At 37.2% G+C, this 16,786-nt stretch overlaps 1 protein-coding gene across 1 annotated transcript; it reads left to right on the top strand.

The window, feature by feature from the left end:
• The first annotated feature begins 2,114 nt into the window (after window positions 1-2,114).
• Window positions 2,115-12,789, top strand: CLEC9A (C-type lectin domain containing 9A). Its single transcript, XM_061205785.1, is given in 9 exon segments — window positions 2,115-2,205; window positions 3,700-3,778; window position 4,947; window positions 8,565-8,712; window positions 10,559-10,692; window positions 10,694-10,711; window positions 11,862-11,983; window positions 12,353-12,363; window positions 12,668-12,789. Coding segments are annotated over 9 exon segments (726 nt in total).
• Window positions 12,790-16,786: the final 3,997 nt, after the last annotated feature.

Below are 16,786 nucleotides of genomic sequence, written 5' to 3'. Positions count from 1 at the left end.
TAAAATCAGAATAGCATAGACTTTAGTAGCACAGGTAAGTGAACTTGGGAAAATAGTTTGACTTCTCCATGCCTCAATTTGCAATTTTGTTACAACATACTAATAATAGTAACTATGTCACAGAGCTATTTTGAGAATCAAAATAATTCAAGTAAAAGGCCTTTGAAACAGTGCTTGGAATATAATGAAGAATAAATAAGATAGTATGATTAAAAACATTAAACGTCATACAAGTAACATACTAATCTTTGGCTGGGAGAGCCCAATGTTTTCCCCAAAGAAATTTATCAGAGAACATACTGTATTGGGGAAAACTAGATCTTTCTGAGCCTGATATTTAGTGCTGATAAAATTTGAGAGCCCCTGGAAATTAATGACAACCACTGAACTTCCGTTCCTGCATTCCTCCTGACATTGCTCTTAATGCATATTTGTTGTGTTTATTGTTTCTTCCTCTTCTTCACCTCAAGATAGAAATCATTTCAATGTAAAGGCTATAGGGAGTTAAGTCACATTATTTTCTCTGTCAGAATCTCAGGTCACATAAAAATCATATGACATATTTGGAGAATTTGCTGGATATTCTCCATTTGCCTCTTGAGATCCTCTTGGCCCCATCCTATGTCTTGGGAGGCAGAACTCCAATGTACAGCAATATCTGGGCAAACTTGGCCTCTGGCTGCCAGTTAATTCCTCTATTGGGAGGTACTAGCAGTGATCAGGGGGGTGAAAGGGGAGAACGGTCCGGGTGTTTATGCCGCTGGCTGTCGCCTACCACACCCTGGTTTGGCAAAGCCTGCATGTTCCGTGTCTTAGGCCATGACCCTTTCAGATAGGTCACAAAGTTCCAATAATCACCCTCCCCTTAACCCTTCAGGCCTGGGTGTGATAATCGTTCCCCAAGGCATATTTCACAACCCCTTTCTGGTTTCCTTAATCCTTCCCCAATCTTTATAAAACCGTCTTTGTTAAATGCCCTCAGATGCCCCCTTGAGTGCGCCATTTGTTTTCTTCTGTTACAGAGATCAATGGTTGATCCAGTGAGACACTGCGACCAAAAAGAATTTTGCAGATTATTGGGATTTGCAGACTGTAAATTACTGAGACACTACTTTTGGCCGTAAGGACAAATGGCCAATATATGAATGATGATTAAAGTATCAAATTTCTCAATACCAATGCTGTAGTCACAGGATGTGGCAGAAACAGCCCTCTATCCACTAAATAATTCATGCTTCCCTTCTAGAGTGAAATTATTGTAGAAAGTTTGCTAGCCAGGCAAAAATTAGGCTTACCAGGACCAAACTGTAGATCCAAACAGGGCATTATTAGTGGATGTGAATGTCATACATGATAATTCAAGGTTGCGGCTTTTAAGAAGCAGATGTGGATATGCCATCTTCTCCTTTTCTTTCCATTGGCTAGAAGTATGACATTCCAACCACTCACAAAATAGAAGCAGCGGGGTTGCATTTGGAGGAAAACTACCCACTAACCAGGATTACTGGAGCTAAAATGTTACGTGAGTGAGAAATAAACTTTGTGTTAAATGACTGATAACGTTGAGGTTTACTTGTCACAGCAACTGCATCACCCCTACTAATACAGTGTGTAAATTTATTTGAGGGATGAAATCCCTTCCCAGTTTTCTTGTTTAAGGATGTACAGTGATTACAATTCCTTCCACACTGGTTGGCCCAATGTGAGCTATCCTCGTATTTTTGCTATCAAGGTCATTCCCACACTTCACATCCTATACCAAATGTAAGCTCATTCTCTGCACTTCTGGCCTTTTCATTTTAACAGTAATCCAGTGCTATCACCTTCAACATCTGCTACATTGTAGAAACCAGAGCAATAACCTATTCTATTATTGTCCATTTTGAGTTCAGTTTCTTTCTCACTTCCTTCTTTACCAAGTTATGCTTTGGCTTAAACTTCTACTTTCTGGATGAAGATGCATCTATTCTATTCCTTAAACTCAAACATATTTCCCCACTGGTGTGAAAAGATAGCTAATTTCAGTTCTTCCATTAATCCGCTCCTGACTACAAAAGGAGTTATTTGTCTCAGCTTCTCATGTGGACCCCCTTACCTATCAAAGCACCTCAGACATGCAGGAGGAAGAGGCATACACCTCTCTTCAGTGGGATAATCCAGCACCAAACCCTTACCAGAAACATCTGTCTTCCACCAAAAATTCAGGTAACCAGTTCTACTTATTTAGACCAAGACCTTGTGGTTTATGGGTTTTCTTTTTTTCCTGTTCTATGATGAGCCCAAGGTGATTTTTCTAATCTGAGATAACCCACTTAAGAGTATTATAATATGCATAATATGATAATATTAAAAATGAGATGAAGTGGAGGAGGAGTAAGTAAAAGTGAAAAAGGAAAAGAGAAATGGACTTGACAAATATGTATTACACTGGTTTTCTCTCTCTCTCTCTCTCTCTCTCTCACTGGAAAGACAAAGAATTCCTGGATTTGGAAAATAAGTGAAAGCAATTATATATTTTGTGTAATTTTAGTTCCCATGTAAAAACACCCTGCACATTATCTGATAAATACTAAGAAGTAAAAGAGAAAACGTAGGTTGAAAAAACTGGCAAACACTCATCAGCCTGGATCAGTTCTGTCTTTATAATTTAATATTTGTATTAGTCTCCTATTGTTTAGGTAATATATTACCACAGACTTAGGGGCTTAATACAACACAAATTTATTTTCTTATAGTTCTAGAGATCAGAAGTCCAAAATGGGTTCCGCTGGGCTGAAACCAAGGTGTCATGGGGCTACCTTCCCTAGAGAGGCTCTAAGGGGCAACACATGCCCTGTCTTCTCCAGTTTCTAGAGCTGCATTTCTTGCTTTCCTTAGCTTGTGGCTCCTTTTCCATCTTCAAAAGACAGTAGCACATTTTCAAATGTCTCTCTGCTTCCTCCATCATATGGCAGTCTGTCCCTCTAATCTAAATCTCACTTATAAGTGCCCAGATAAAACAGGATAATCTCCCCATCCCAAGATCCTTAACTTAATTATACCTTTAAAATCTCCTTTTCCACGTAAGGTAACACTTACTGGTTCCAGAGATTAGGACATAGACATTTCAGGCAAAGCTGTTATTCAGCCTATGACATTATCCAAAGATAAATTTTATACACTTTTCTGTAACTAGCATTAAGAATATAACAAATCACACATTCATTTTCCCTTCCTGAATAGTTGCAAAATTACCTTAAAAAATTGTCCTCATCCAAAATCGTACGTTTAAAGGGAAATACCTTTGAACCAATCATGCTCAAGTGACACTGACAAGAGATGAGGAGATTGGAGACAGCCTCTTTGCTCTCAAAAACTAAAGCCTGCTGCCTGGCTTGCCATCATCTCTAAAAGATTGTTGGAAGAGAATACATCTAACTAGTTACTAAGTCTGTGGTGTTATATAAGGATAAGAGACGTATATTATTAAAACTGTTCAATTTGGCATTTTTCCAAATCCAGTGTATTCCAAGTTATGACTTGCATTTCAAAGAGTTTGAGTTCACCTTTTCCTGTTACACACAATTACAAGGCCTCGGTGATTCTCTAGGAGGAATGTCTAATGTTAACTTCTTAGTTTACTCAGTGTAGCCCTATCCTGACCCACCTCTTTCCTCTACTTTCTCTAATTCAATTTCATTGTCTCTATTCCTTGTTTAGGAACATGGTGTCTTGTGACAGTGGTTTTATGTATCTTCTGCATAGGCTCATGAGCAACCTCCATTTTCTTGGGTGTCAAGTGTAAGTACAAAAGGATATCTTCAAAATAATCTATAGATAGGTTATATACTTCATGTACTGTTATATGCAATTATATGTATGTATGTCATGGAACTGGAACTTCATAATTTATAAATGGATAAACAAATCAATTAGAAACATCTAATTGACATAAATGATATAAAATAATGGCTTCGTTATTTAAGTTATGGGACATTTATTTGATATAACTCTCTAAGCACTCGGATGCTAATGATAATTTTTAATGTTCAATTGCATGTTGTTTAACTCAAATCTAATACCATAGGTCTGTTTGGGGAAAATGATGCAAATAATTGCTTGTATCATGATTCAATTTATGAATCATGTTAATATGCCAAAGCTTGCAATTTGTAAGTGTTTTGGTATAGGCTCTTCCTTTTCTAATATACATTTGTTCTAAATTTGACTTATACGATTATTTTAATATGAGTTTTTCACTTTATATGTGATGAGGTACCATTTAGTATGTTTAAGGTAAATGTGAGAACTTTGTTTGAGCCAATATTTAGCCACATTTCTTTATTCCTTTTAGTCCAAACTGGAGACATGTTTCTATATCTAGCAAATGAATTTTTTATAAAATGTAACAATTACAGAACTGCAGGTTCCAGAAAAAGGACTAAGACCCTTTATTATCACTCATGCTAGCACTAAGAAATATGCTTAGCAAGACAGAGATGAAGGTTATAGTCTGGATAATTCTTATTTCTTGTATGCCTTGGCAAATCATTTTTCTGTCTAGGAGGAATTAGCTGGCAAAGGAGAATTAGGAGTTCTGAAATGAAGAAGAGAGGAGTACAAGGTCTGCTTCCACAAAGTACAGGAAACTTGACCTTGTTCATGTTAGCTATGATCTTATTTTCCTGGTGGTTCAGAGAGGAATGTTTTAATAATTTCTAGGCTCTCAAGAAGTAATTGTTACCTTGTCTATCTCCTCAAATAAAATTTCACAGCCCAGCATAAATGTCAGAACTTCCCTTATCTCACCCTATCCTCCCTCTGTACTTTATTAAAATACACATAAATATATATAGTATATATAATATACTATATATATTTATATATATAATGCTAGTCCATTTTTAAAAGAAATTCACAATTAAATATCTGTTTATCAAACATATATACTGGAAGCAGATTTGCAGAGTTGGAAGAGAACTACCATATAAGTCAATTAACATATAATAATCTAGTTTTTTCTGTAAAAACTGGGGACTCTTAATGAAATATTGCCAAGTTCCATTCTAACTGCAAGAATACATATTTCACTGACATTGCAAATATCAAAAGATATGGTTCAGGTATCAATTCTGTATAACAAATTTCAGTGTTATTTTATAAATATTAACTACTTGGGGTAAAAAGGTGAAAGAAACTTGAAGTACAGAGAACAGTTTCTATTTAAAGCAAAATAACTGAAGGTGCAACATCTTGAAACAATATTGTCAAGTGAATGGAATGTAGAATTTGTTTTATACATAAAAATAAATCTATAGTCTCCAATCATCGGTTATTATATAGCCAAAAAGCATATAGTACATACTCAGGATGTTGATAAAATCATACTGTACATTTTTATGTCCTCAAAAATCTTGCTCTCTGATGGGCACATAATTTTGTTTTCTTCTCTGTCTAGTTTATGAAATCTGTTAAGATCAACCATGACAATCATGTTCTTAACAAACTCTGGGTTATCTTAAACTGAATGAATTAATTTTGATCTAGAAATCCCACTTCTGGAAAGTTTTCCTATTGATAAACCTGCACATATAGCAATAGGAAGAAAAAAAAAAAAAGATTGAAAAAAATGCAATTGCCTATCAGTAAGGGACCAGTTAATTAAAAAATGATACCTCCACGCTGTGGGATACCAAGAAGCAAGAGGAAGGAGGAGAAGGAGGAAGTGGAGATGAAGGTGGCGGAGGGGGAGAGGGAGGAGGGGCAGGGGAAGGCATTAAAGGCAGGATGTGTATTACAAAAGTGTCTGGAGAGACGAGGTTCCAACAGGCACCTCTTCCTCTCCATGTAAGTGTCCTTTCACGACACAATTTCTCTCTTGGATCAGGAACCACCTATGTGTACACAAGACACCTTGGTACTTGGGAGCCCAAAATGAAGTCTTGCTTGGGAATTTATGTCTTGCTGACCACCTGACATATTCCTGAGAGGTAACTAGCCTCAACAGCAGAGCCTTCTCAGGGTCTCTTTGTAACCAGGGACAAATCATCAATCGTATGTCATCAATAAACAATGCTGACAAGATAGTATAATCTGGCCCCCCAAATCCTCATACCCATGATAACAAAGCTACACTATTCATTTGTATGTTTCACGCCTTGTCCGGAGATCAGTGTCATGTAGGAATTCTAAAAACACTGCTCAGGCTGATTCCAGGCCAGCCCGAATTAATTCTCACTGCACAATAAGGACCACATGTATAAGACTAGAAACCCAATGAAAAAAATTACAAAGGATATAATTATACACTTCATTGAAAAGAAAATACAACTGACGTTTATTTATACATGTGTGAAAAGAGTCTCAACATCAAACATAAAAATATACATGCAGGGCTTCCCTGGTGGCACAGTGGTTGAGAATCTGCCTGCCGATGCAGGGGACACAGGTTCGAGCCCTGGTCTGGGAGGATCCCACATGCCGCGGAGCAACTAAGCCCGTGAGCCACAACTACTGAGCCTGCGCGTCTGGAGCCTGTGCTCCGCAATAAGAGAGGCCGCGACAGCGAGAGGCCCGCGCACCGCGATGAAGAGTGGCCCCTGCTCGCCGCACCTAGAGAAAGCCCTCGCACAGAAACGAAGACCCAACACAGCCAAAAATAAATAAATTAATTAATTAATTAATTTTAAAAAAAGATACATGCAAATCCAAATGAAATTGAGAGAACATTTGTATGAGATAATAGAAGACATACATTAGTGTCTCTCCCCTCTACTCTGCTGTGACAAGGGCACTAGGAGCATCTCTTGTCCTAATATTTGGTCTTTGACCCCTTCCCTGACCCAGGGCTCCTGAAACGCTTGTAAATTCCTAAGTGATAAGAACACTAGGAGCATCTTTTGTTCTAATGAGGTGACTCTGGGTGAGCGCCTGTGTGGGGGCTGGTCACCAGCAAGACCACACCATGATTAGAAGCTTGGAATTATCAGCTCCACCCCCCATCCTCCAGAGAGGGGAGAGGAGCTGGAAACGGCATTAACAATTGATCATGCATGGGACTTCCCTGGCGGCGCAGTGGTTGAGAATCTGCCTGCCAATGCAGGGGACACGGGTTCGAGCCCTGGTCTGGGAAGATCCCACATGCCACGAAGCAACTAAGCCTGCGAGCCACAACTACTGAAGCCCACGCACCACAGCTACTGAAGCCCGTGTGCCTAGAGCCCGTGCTCCGCAACAAGAGAAGCCACCCCAATGAGAAGCCTGCGCACCGCAGTGAAGAGTAGCCCCTGCTCACCGCAACTAGAGAAAGCCCACGCGCAGCAACGAAGACCCAACGCAGCCAAAAATAAATAAATAAAATAAATAAATTTATATAAAAAAAAAATGATCATGCCTATGTGAGGAAGCCTCCATAAAATCCCTATAGTGTGGAGTCAGAGAACTTCCAGGTTGGTGAACACATCCACACTGGGAGGGTGACACACCCAACTCCAACTCCATGGGGACAGAAGCTCTTGAGCTCGGGACCCTCCGAGACCTCTCCCAATGTATCTCTTGACCTGGTTGTTCATATGTACCCTTTATCATATCCTTTAAAAAACTGGTAACTCATTTCCCTATCAGTGAGCTGCCTTAGCAAATTAATTGAACCTAGGAGGGAGTCATGGGAACCTCCAGTTTGTAGCCAAACCAAACAGAAGTTGTGGAAACCTGGGGACCTACTACTTGCATTGGCATCTGAAGGGGGGAGCAATCTTTGGGGCTGAGCCCTTGACTTGTGGGATTGTTACTTTCTCCAAGAAGATACTGTCAGATTGAATTAAATTATAGGACATTGAGCTGGTGTTGTGGAGAAGGGCAAGGGTGGTGGTGGTGGGGAAACCATACATTTGGGAACCAGAAGTGTCATAAAAGTCAAGGTGATTCACAGGAGAAAGGCTTATAGAAGGAAAAACTGAGTTTTTCCTATACAATTTGCATCGGCACACATGGAAGGTAATTTGGAAATATCTAATACAATTTAAATGCACAAAACTTTGACCCATCAATGTATCTTACAAATATACTTACACATGTGTGAAATTCTGTATAACTAAGGTTCTTTATTGCAGTATTTCAGTAATATCAAAAGATTACAAATAGCCTAAAATAGAGAATTATTAAAATAAATCATGACATATCCATACAGTGGAATCCTATATAACAAAAGAATGAGAAAGCTCTTTATGTACTAACACAGTATTATGTCCAAAATATATTTTAAATGTTAAAATAAAAAGTGAAAAACCATGTAAAAAGATTGTTACCATTTGTGTAAAGGGGAAGGAGGGGATTTTATATTCATTTGCATGCAAAGTTCAAAATCTCTCTGGAAGAATAAAAAAGAAATTGGCAAACCTGACTACTTTGGGAGACTGGAATTGGGTGAATAAGGAAACAGGAATGGCAAAGAGCCTTTTGCTGTGCATTCTTTGTAGGTTTTAATCACAAATATAATCAGTAATGTGTAGTTCTCTTTAGTCTATGTTGAAGGTTTACTTTGTTATATGTCAGCATTTTATCAGGAATGGTTGTTATTGTTTGAGGTGTTCCACGTGTCCACTACTGCAATGAAGCAGCAAGAAAAACTCATCCAACGGGACAGAGTACTGCTCAGCTTCACACAATGGAAGAGAAACCATGCCCTCCAGATGAAATATTGCCGAACGTTGATGCAGAAGTCTTTCAGTTCAGGTAATTGATACAAGATCAGTTTCCACCGCGTGGATACACATGTATACACCAATTCCTCAAAACAACAACAATAACAACAACAAAACCAGTGACATACATTCTATTCTTTGTAAAATTATAGTCAGGATTTCATAATAGGAGAGACATACTTCTGATCTACTCTTCAGTTCAATCTCATATCTATACATATATATATATATATATATCAATAGTATGTGGAAAATACTGAGGTTCCAAGAAATACAGATAAGGAAAATATACAGTCAAATGTCAAAATGGAATGTGTGAGATTAGTAGGTAAGATTAAACAACAAAAAAAGCCACATTTTATGTTTTACCCAATCATTCAAATGTGCGTGTATCTTTAATTAGAGCTCCAAATGCCTCAATTTATTTAGTTTAGATCTTGCTTTAGATTCAAATTTAGATATCTCTTGAAGCAGAAAATTCATTTTGAAAATCAGGGTACTTACAAAAATTATAACAGTGCAGGGTTCAGCTCTTTTTTAAAAATTCTATGAAGTGACTTTGGTTTTATCTTTTTCATCCCTTACAAGCATTTTAAACCTGTCTGTTTTGACTTGTTAATAGTGTGTCAAGTACTCTGTGGTTACTTAACTAGTGTTTAATAATACTAATACATAAAATTTAGAGAATTAACTTCCCTGTAGTGGATATCATCTTAGTAATTGTCAGTAAGAGAGGTCAAAAACCTACCAGGGCTCCTTCTAATTGAAATTTAGTCAAGTAAATGTTTAAAAAACATCCATGTTTTTAAGTATAACAGACTACTGAAAGCATGAGTTAGGCCCACCTCTGAGCCATCAACCTTAAATCAGTGACGATATCCATTCTGGAGACTTACAAATCCAGCATGTTCTCAACCTTTCAACTGCCACTTCAACACTACTTATGCTATGACTTTAACAATATTCAGGATACTGATTAGAGTGTATTTCAAACAAAGGATATTGAAGAGCCTTAAATAACTTGACATCTGTGCCATGGAGACTGATAATGAACTATTTTTGACCTTAAGTAGAAGGCTTTTCTCTAATAACTAGTGTTCTGGCAGTTTCAGTGTCTTTCCCTCTATAAAACTGTGCCAGAAACACTTGGTCAAATTCTTCCTCTTTGGTTCCCCTTTTATACATTTGAGCGTCCTTCTTTTGTGAATACATTCTTTCTTAACACAGGTTCTGTAAAACTGGTTAAACACTATGGCTTACTTCTTAAGTTATATCAAAGTCCTAAAATAAACATATTGGTCACTTGTGTTTTTGTTCACTTTTCCTCACCCACAAATTTTAAAATCATTCCTCAAGGTGCATTGTTTGTTCTCTCCATTCTATGCGAAAAATTTTCATGTTTAACTCTCAGAATTTAAACATCAACTTGAGGCTTATTATGCTACTCACCTAATTAATTGGGAATGTACTTATTATTATGCTCGGTACCTTCCCAATTAAATTGGGCCAATAAGATGAAAAGACATGAAACAATAAGCAAACAAATGAAGATTATAAATGATGTAAAGTTAAAAGGAGGAAAGATTTCTAAAAATAGAATAATCAGATCAATTATTATAGAGGAGGAACAATTTGGGAATAGATATTCTCAACTTAATTTTATCTTAAACTAATTCTTAGAGACCTACTGCACTTGGAAATAATTGTATAAATCTTACTGTATTCAGCCTCAAAGCAGCTGAAATTGGTAAGTACTGCATCATATGAACCATTGGGTTAAAGAGTCCAGCTTTACTGGGAGTGACACAAGGGTTCTTTTGAGAAGATATGCTACTAATATTTTTACAACAACTTTAATAAAATGTTTATATTTGAAACCCGTAACTGCAGCCCTTGTCCAGACAACTGGATTCGGAATGGAGAAAGTTGTTACCATGTCTTTGAAAACTGGACAATTTGACCCACCAGTAGAGAGGATTGTTTGAAGGAGGTATCTAAGCTTCTACAAATAAGACAGCAAAGAAGAAATGGTAAACACTGTTTTATGGTTTCACATCATTCTGAAAATACCATATTACCCATTAAAAGAAAAGACTGGTTCTCATAAGACAGAATTCCTTGATACTCTATAACAACGGTAGATTTGTTGAAAAAAAGGTTTAACACACAAAGTAAGAATTAGCATGGCTTGTTTTCCTTTTAACTGGAGAAACAAAAAACGAGATGGTTATTCAAAAATCAAGGAGAATATGTTAGTTCTATGTCCTTTGTTAATCAAAAAGGGGAAAGGGTAAGAGAAATACCGTTTTGTAACATGGTAACCCACTCCAAGATATGCATACATTATAAGTGTATGTATGTTTTAAATGTCTTATTTTCAATACTGTAGGGAAGTATAATAAGCTATAACAATTTTGTAATTATCAAGAAAAGTAGAAGTATAAAAAGTGAGGTGACATCATGAAATGGAGAGATTTATGAAAATAAGCATTTGCTAAATGAAAAGTTTAATTGACCTTAAATCTAGTTTACTAACATCTTAACGAGCAAACAGTAAGATGTCTCCCTGAAATCATTCTACCCATAAATTATGTGCGAAGTAGAAGACATAGTTACACATTTCTGAATTTATTAAAAATGTATGCCTACTATATTCAGTAACTAGTCAAAGTTCATTTTTGCAAGAGTAATAGTAGAACAATTTGTTAAGGCTATGCAATAAACCAAGGCAACTTGGACTAACTTATTACAATTATGGGTTCACACTATTTTTTCTGTGCAAATTTAGTGACACAAGTTAGAAATATTTCTTCTCACAAAATATGCCTACAGTTAAGTTGCTTCTGTAATCTTCTAAACTATTTCTCACATTGAAATATCCTGGGAAAGTCATATACTATATGCCAAATTCTGAATCTGTTAAAACTATTTTGATACCAGATGCCTAATTTTTCCATAGTCCTTAACACCACATTGATCATTTAGCAATAGGGAAAAAGGTATCCTTTCCTTTAAAAATCCTCTCTCTCCCTCTCTCTCTCTTTCCAGCTCTCAAATTCTAATTACTTCTGTGGAATCAAAATACCACACTTTATATTTCATGGTAATTTATTGGGGTTTTTCTGGTAGTACCCCCCACCCCCCATCCTCCGTTCACTGTTCAAGTCTTGTTTCTTATAGGACTTTATCACTGGCAGCCTGAGGAAGATCAAAAGAAACTATGATCACTGGGTGGGACTGTCTCAGGATGGGTCCAGCCAACCTTGGCTTTGGCAAGACGGCTCCTCTCCTTCCCCTGATCTGTAAGTCTCTGAGGGAAACATCCCAAGAAGAATTAGACACAGGAGGGAAATCAAAAGTTCATTTTATTTTATACCTTACATTTCCTCCAGAAGACATAACCAGCATGATACTTTCACAGGCTTGTGATTGGAATCAAAGCCAAGATAATTTAAGAATGGCTACATGACTTCTAAATTTTCTCCATCTCAGCCCCACTGCCATTACACTGTAGCACATTCACATCAAAATTTGAGAGTCTGAATGAACAATATTATGTGATTATCAAGTACATTTCCTTTGTATCATTGAAAGGCTGGAGTGCTAAGGGCAAGAGACTATAGTAGTTATTAGGCAAGTTCCACAATAAGCTTTCAGAAAGAACTGGGGAGGCTGGTCAGCAGTGCCTTCGTATTTTGAGAATTAAGAATCAGAAAAGAGATTCCAAATTAGAGCCTATCCTTTTGTATCCAAGCTTTTTTTTTAAAAAAAAAATGCTGCTTGTTGAAGTAATATTTACATACTTTGTTGAGAGAAAATAGTTCTGTTATTGAAGAAGAAGGGCAAAACTACCGCAAGAGGGTGACAGATGATTAAAACAAAAGGAAAAGCTGTGCATCTCTCATTTTATTGCCCAGAGGACATTCCCATAAGCCCAACACCTAACCTCAGATACACTGACTTGCCTCTCCAGGTCACCAATACAGGGACCCCCCAATCAACTAACCAGGTCTGTGGATACCTCAGAAACAACGGCCTTTCTTCCGCTAACTGCAGCATTTGGAAATATTTCATCTGTGAGAAGTACGCATTAAGATCTTCTACCTGAAAGAAATTTTGCTTGAAGTGATTGCTCCATTACAGTAATACCTGCAACAGATCATTGGAAAACCTGTAACAATGAGTTTAAGAGCCAGCGCAGAAGTAAACCAGTGCAAGGGTTGTGAAACCAGCTACCTGAGACACAAAACCTATCTTGCATTTACACTTGGTAATATTCCTCAACATTTTCCAGATGTTCCTTTGACATTGTTCAAATTAATTACCAAGAATAAAATTGGTTTAGAGCAACAGAGGACAAAACCCTAAAGAGTGGGAAACAAGCTGAAGAAAAATCATTTCTATTTGTCATTTTTTTTCTTCCTCTCTCTCTCTCTCTCTCTTTAATTTAGAGTGACTGTGAACTCCACAGAAAAATCTGTAAGTCACTGGGGAGATGATGCAGTTTTAGCTGACTGATACTCTTTTTAATAAATGAATAAATGTGATCTTTTAAACTCACTGTTTGCCAGATCTTTCTGTGCATTTGCTGGGTTTCCAGGCATTATGTTATTGGACCAGTAGGATGGGAGGATAGAGAGATGGATTTTCAAATTGGAAGGAAGACAGGCTGCTATCTGCTGCCTGTAAGACAATACCATTTTTAGGACTGCAGAATTCTACTGGAGAGATGAACAACCAGAGCTACACGTAAGTGGAAGGAATAGTCAGGCTGCCAATATCAGCGTGTCTCCAGTAAAGAAGAGCTGCGGGCTTCCTTCCTGCCTCTCACTGACCATCCCCACCACTCGCAAATCAAAAGACTCACGATCTGGATTCTCAAGGTTAACACTCCAGCACTTTTAACTACATCTCTCTGTGTCTCAATGTCCTCCTTGAAAAACAATAATAGAACTTGCTTCAAAATATTGTTTGAGGCCTAAATTACTAATATATGTAAACTTGCTGAGAACTCTATCTGTTCTTGCTCTTGTTACCTGGAGCATCAGTCATCTCTAGGCATCAACCTCATTTCTGTATTCCAGATAAAAATGACCCCTTTACTGCTCATGTTATAAGAAGATTGAGAAGATAAAGTTTATGGGTAAATTGTCACCGAGTATCTGGAGAGAATATCTGTCTTAAAGCCAATAAATCTATAGACAATCTCTGTCCTAGGTCTGCGGACTCCTTGAAGCAAGGACTAGCTTGTTCCCCACAGACAATGGATGTGAAAGTGTCTGATGACTTACAGAAAGGAAAATTTCACTCATTATTATTACATTACTTTTCTACCACTTACCTACCATCCCTAGAACAACACCTCACCATTCAGCAGATTCTCATCAAATAGATGTTAAATTCAATATAATTTTACTTACTCTTTCATTTCTCACAAGGAGTAGCTGAGATACATTAGATTCTCATCTTTCTCTCCTCATAAAAAAGACACCACTTAAATAAATAAGGTGAAATAAAACCTAATTCACGGAGGCAGTAGAAATCATTTAAGTGAACCTGGAAGTCTATTGTAAAAGATGACCTCTGAAGGAGACATTCCTTTAGGGATGGGAAGGGCATGTTTTTGTGTTTTGTTTCTTTATTTACCCTTGACTTGGAGCTTAAATGGGGGGAATTTCAATAAAAGGGATTATTCTCTAGTTTTCTGCTGAACCTAGAAAAGGAAAATAGCAAAGAAAACACAGTATAAGTTGTCCCCTCTGGTTTTTACAGCTGGCAGCTCAATCTAATAACCTGGAATAAAGGGGAAATAATAACAAATTTTAGAAGCAAAGACTGTTTGTCTTCAAGATTCTTCAAAGTATTGTCATGGAGCTGTGTTTAGAGAAAGGATAGGAAGCATTTAATAACTCTTTTTAGAAGAAGTACAATGAAGCCAGAGGCAAACATCCTACAGCTGACGTCATCCACCAGCATGTGATGCAGTATTTACAAGTCCGAGTTTTATCTACAGAGCAGCTGGCATAAGCTTCTACAGATTTCCTCAGTGGTAATATTGCTTTCCACACAGATGGTATGGGTGGAAGATTTTTCCTTGCAGTTTGCTGTTGGCCCAGAAAAGCAAGGCTTTTTTCAACACAGTGGTAAAAGACTGGACCTTAACACCGGGATAATCAGTTTCATATCCTAGTCCCACCAATAATGAACTGGGTATCTGATCCATCTCACTGAGTTCCAGATTCGTTTTTAAAAAGGGAAAGGATAGGAAAAATAAAACCCTGTCCTATAAATGTAAAGAGGCTTTTTTAACATGCTCTATCCAAAGGACATTAAACGTATGAAAAGAAAAACTTTGGTAATATTGATAGAATAATAATATCATTAGATTCTAAAAATCTATTCATACAATGAAACTTGTAAAAGAAGTTATGTACACTTGAAATCAGATTATGCAGCTTTTTGTATTCTTCGAAAACTGCAAGAATTCCATTACAAAGTATTCGACTCCCAAATATTGAGGGCAACCCTGAGGCAAACTTCTAGACCTTTCGACGTATTTCACAATCTGCTACTATCTCTAAAGTAAAAGGTCCCAGCACACTTCTCACATTTCCTGCTGTTACCAGGCCCCTGACCTGTTTCCTGTTGATAAATTTTAAGAGCTGGTTCAATATCCTCAGGAAAAGAAAAAGCTCATTGTGTACCCTGGGGAACTCGGATCTACCAGGAAAGGCCATGTTCCTCATTTAACATTTCCCCCCAGTTTCTTCAGAATTACCTAAACATACAAGAGCCTAGAAGAAAAAAAGTTTTCTCGTGTTGGAAAACCCATTCACGGGGTGCTACCCTCTCTGATTCTCAACGGAAAATTGTTCTCAGAAAGTCATATTATGATTATTGCCTATTCTTAAAATTAAAAAAAAAAAAGTTTGTGGAGTGAATGCTGTGCCATACTCCTTTCTGTTCTTCTGAAATATTTGCTCATGTCGTGATCAGTACTGTGGATTTTATTAGGTAGATGAGGAGGCTGAGGGCAAAGATGGAGAGGAATCAGCTCAAGAATAACAAACGTCAGATACATGCTGTTATTTTTCCTTCCTCACCATCTAAAGCGACACTTTCCCTTAGGCTGCAGATCTGGAGAGAAAACACTAATCATCACCCACTAACCAGGCAGCTAGACTTGTTAAAGCAATGACATTTAAAGAGACACCCGTCATCCAGCCCTGAACTAGTCTGCAGTCATGTAAGATACCAGGGGTCAAAACTGAATGTGTGCCACCTCAATTTTACTTAGTTCACAAAATCATTTGACTTTCTCAGATTAACCATATTTTCTTTCTGCAGTAACAAGGCTTAAATAACACTTAATTGCTTGACTAAAGGTCTAATCCATGTCTCTCGTTATGTGCTTATTATATCAACCACGTTCATTAAATATCTGCACCCGTCATGGAAAATATTTAGTAATATCCACAGGCCCCCAGTGTAGGGGCCTCTCTATAATTTGTTCACGAATATAGGTCTCTGAAGAAGGTTGTTTATGCTTGCTTTCGCTTCCCTACTTTTAAAAACTAAATCCCTCCTCTGCTTTTCTACATATTTTTAATATCCCTTACATTTTACATTGCAATGTAGATTATGAAACTAATTCCACATGTACTTCATTTCAGCCAACAATAACACCCTGGGGAAACTGTAAATATGTCTACTTTATACTTGATGAAATAAGTTTTGTGAAGTAAAGGGATTTGCCAGATAATAAATTACAATACGGGATCTAAAACTTCATTTTATGGCCACAAATGCAGTTCTTTTTGCAGGACACAATAAATCGATGCAAAATTTGTTCAATGCTGAAGAAATTTCCTAACTAATTAACAGAAAATTGAAGGGAAAATTCTTAAGGAAGAAATCTACAAGCAACGATTGATAAGTGACACAGTCTTACAGTAATAAATACAAACATCTCCCCTTTATCATGTATTTGCTAATTCAATGTCATTTCACCATGAGATAGATGTTTACTGAAAATAAAACTGAAGCATCCCAGTTTCCACTGTTGAAAGCAAAGAATGATAATAGATTATCCTTTCTAGTGTTAA

This window comes from Eubalaena glacialis, chromosome 11 (genome assembly GCF_028564815.1).
Source record: "Eubalaena glacialis isolate mEubGla1 chromosome 11, mEubGla1.1.hap2.+ XY, whole genome shotgun sequence".
Lineage (NCBI taxonomy): Eukaryota > Metazoa > Chordata > Mammalia > Artiodactyla > Balaenidae > Eubalaena > Eubalaena glacialis.
This window is presented reverse-complemented; position numbering and strand designations above follow the sequence as displayed.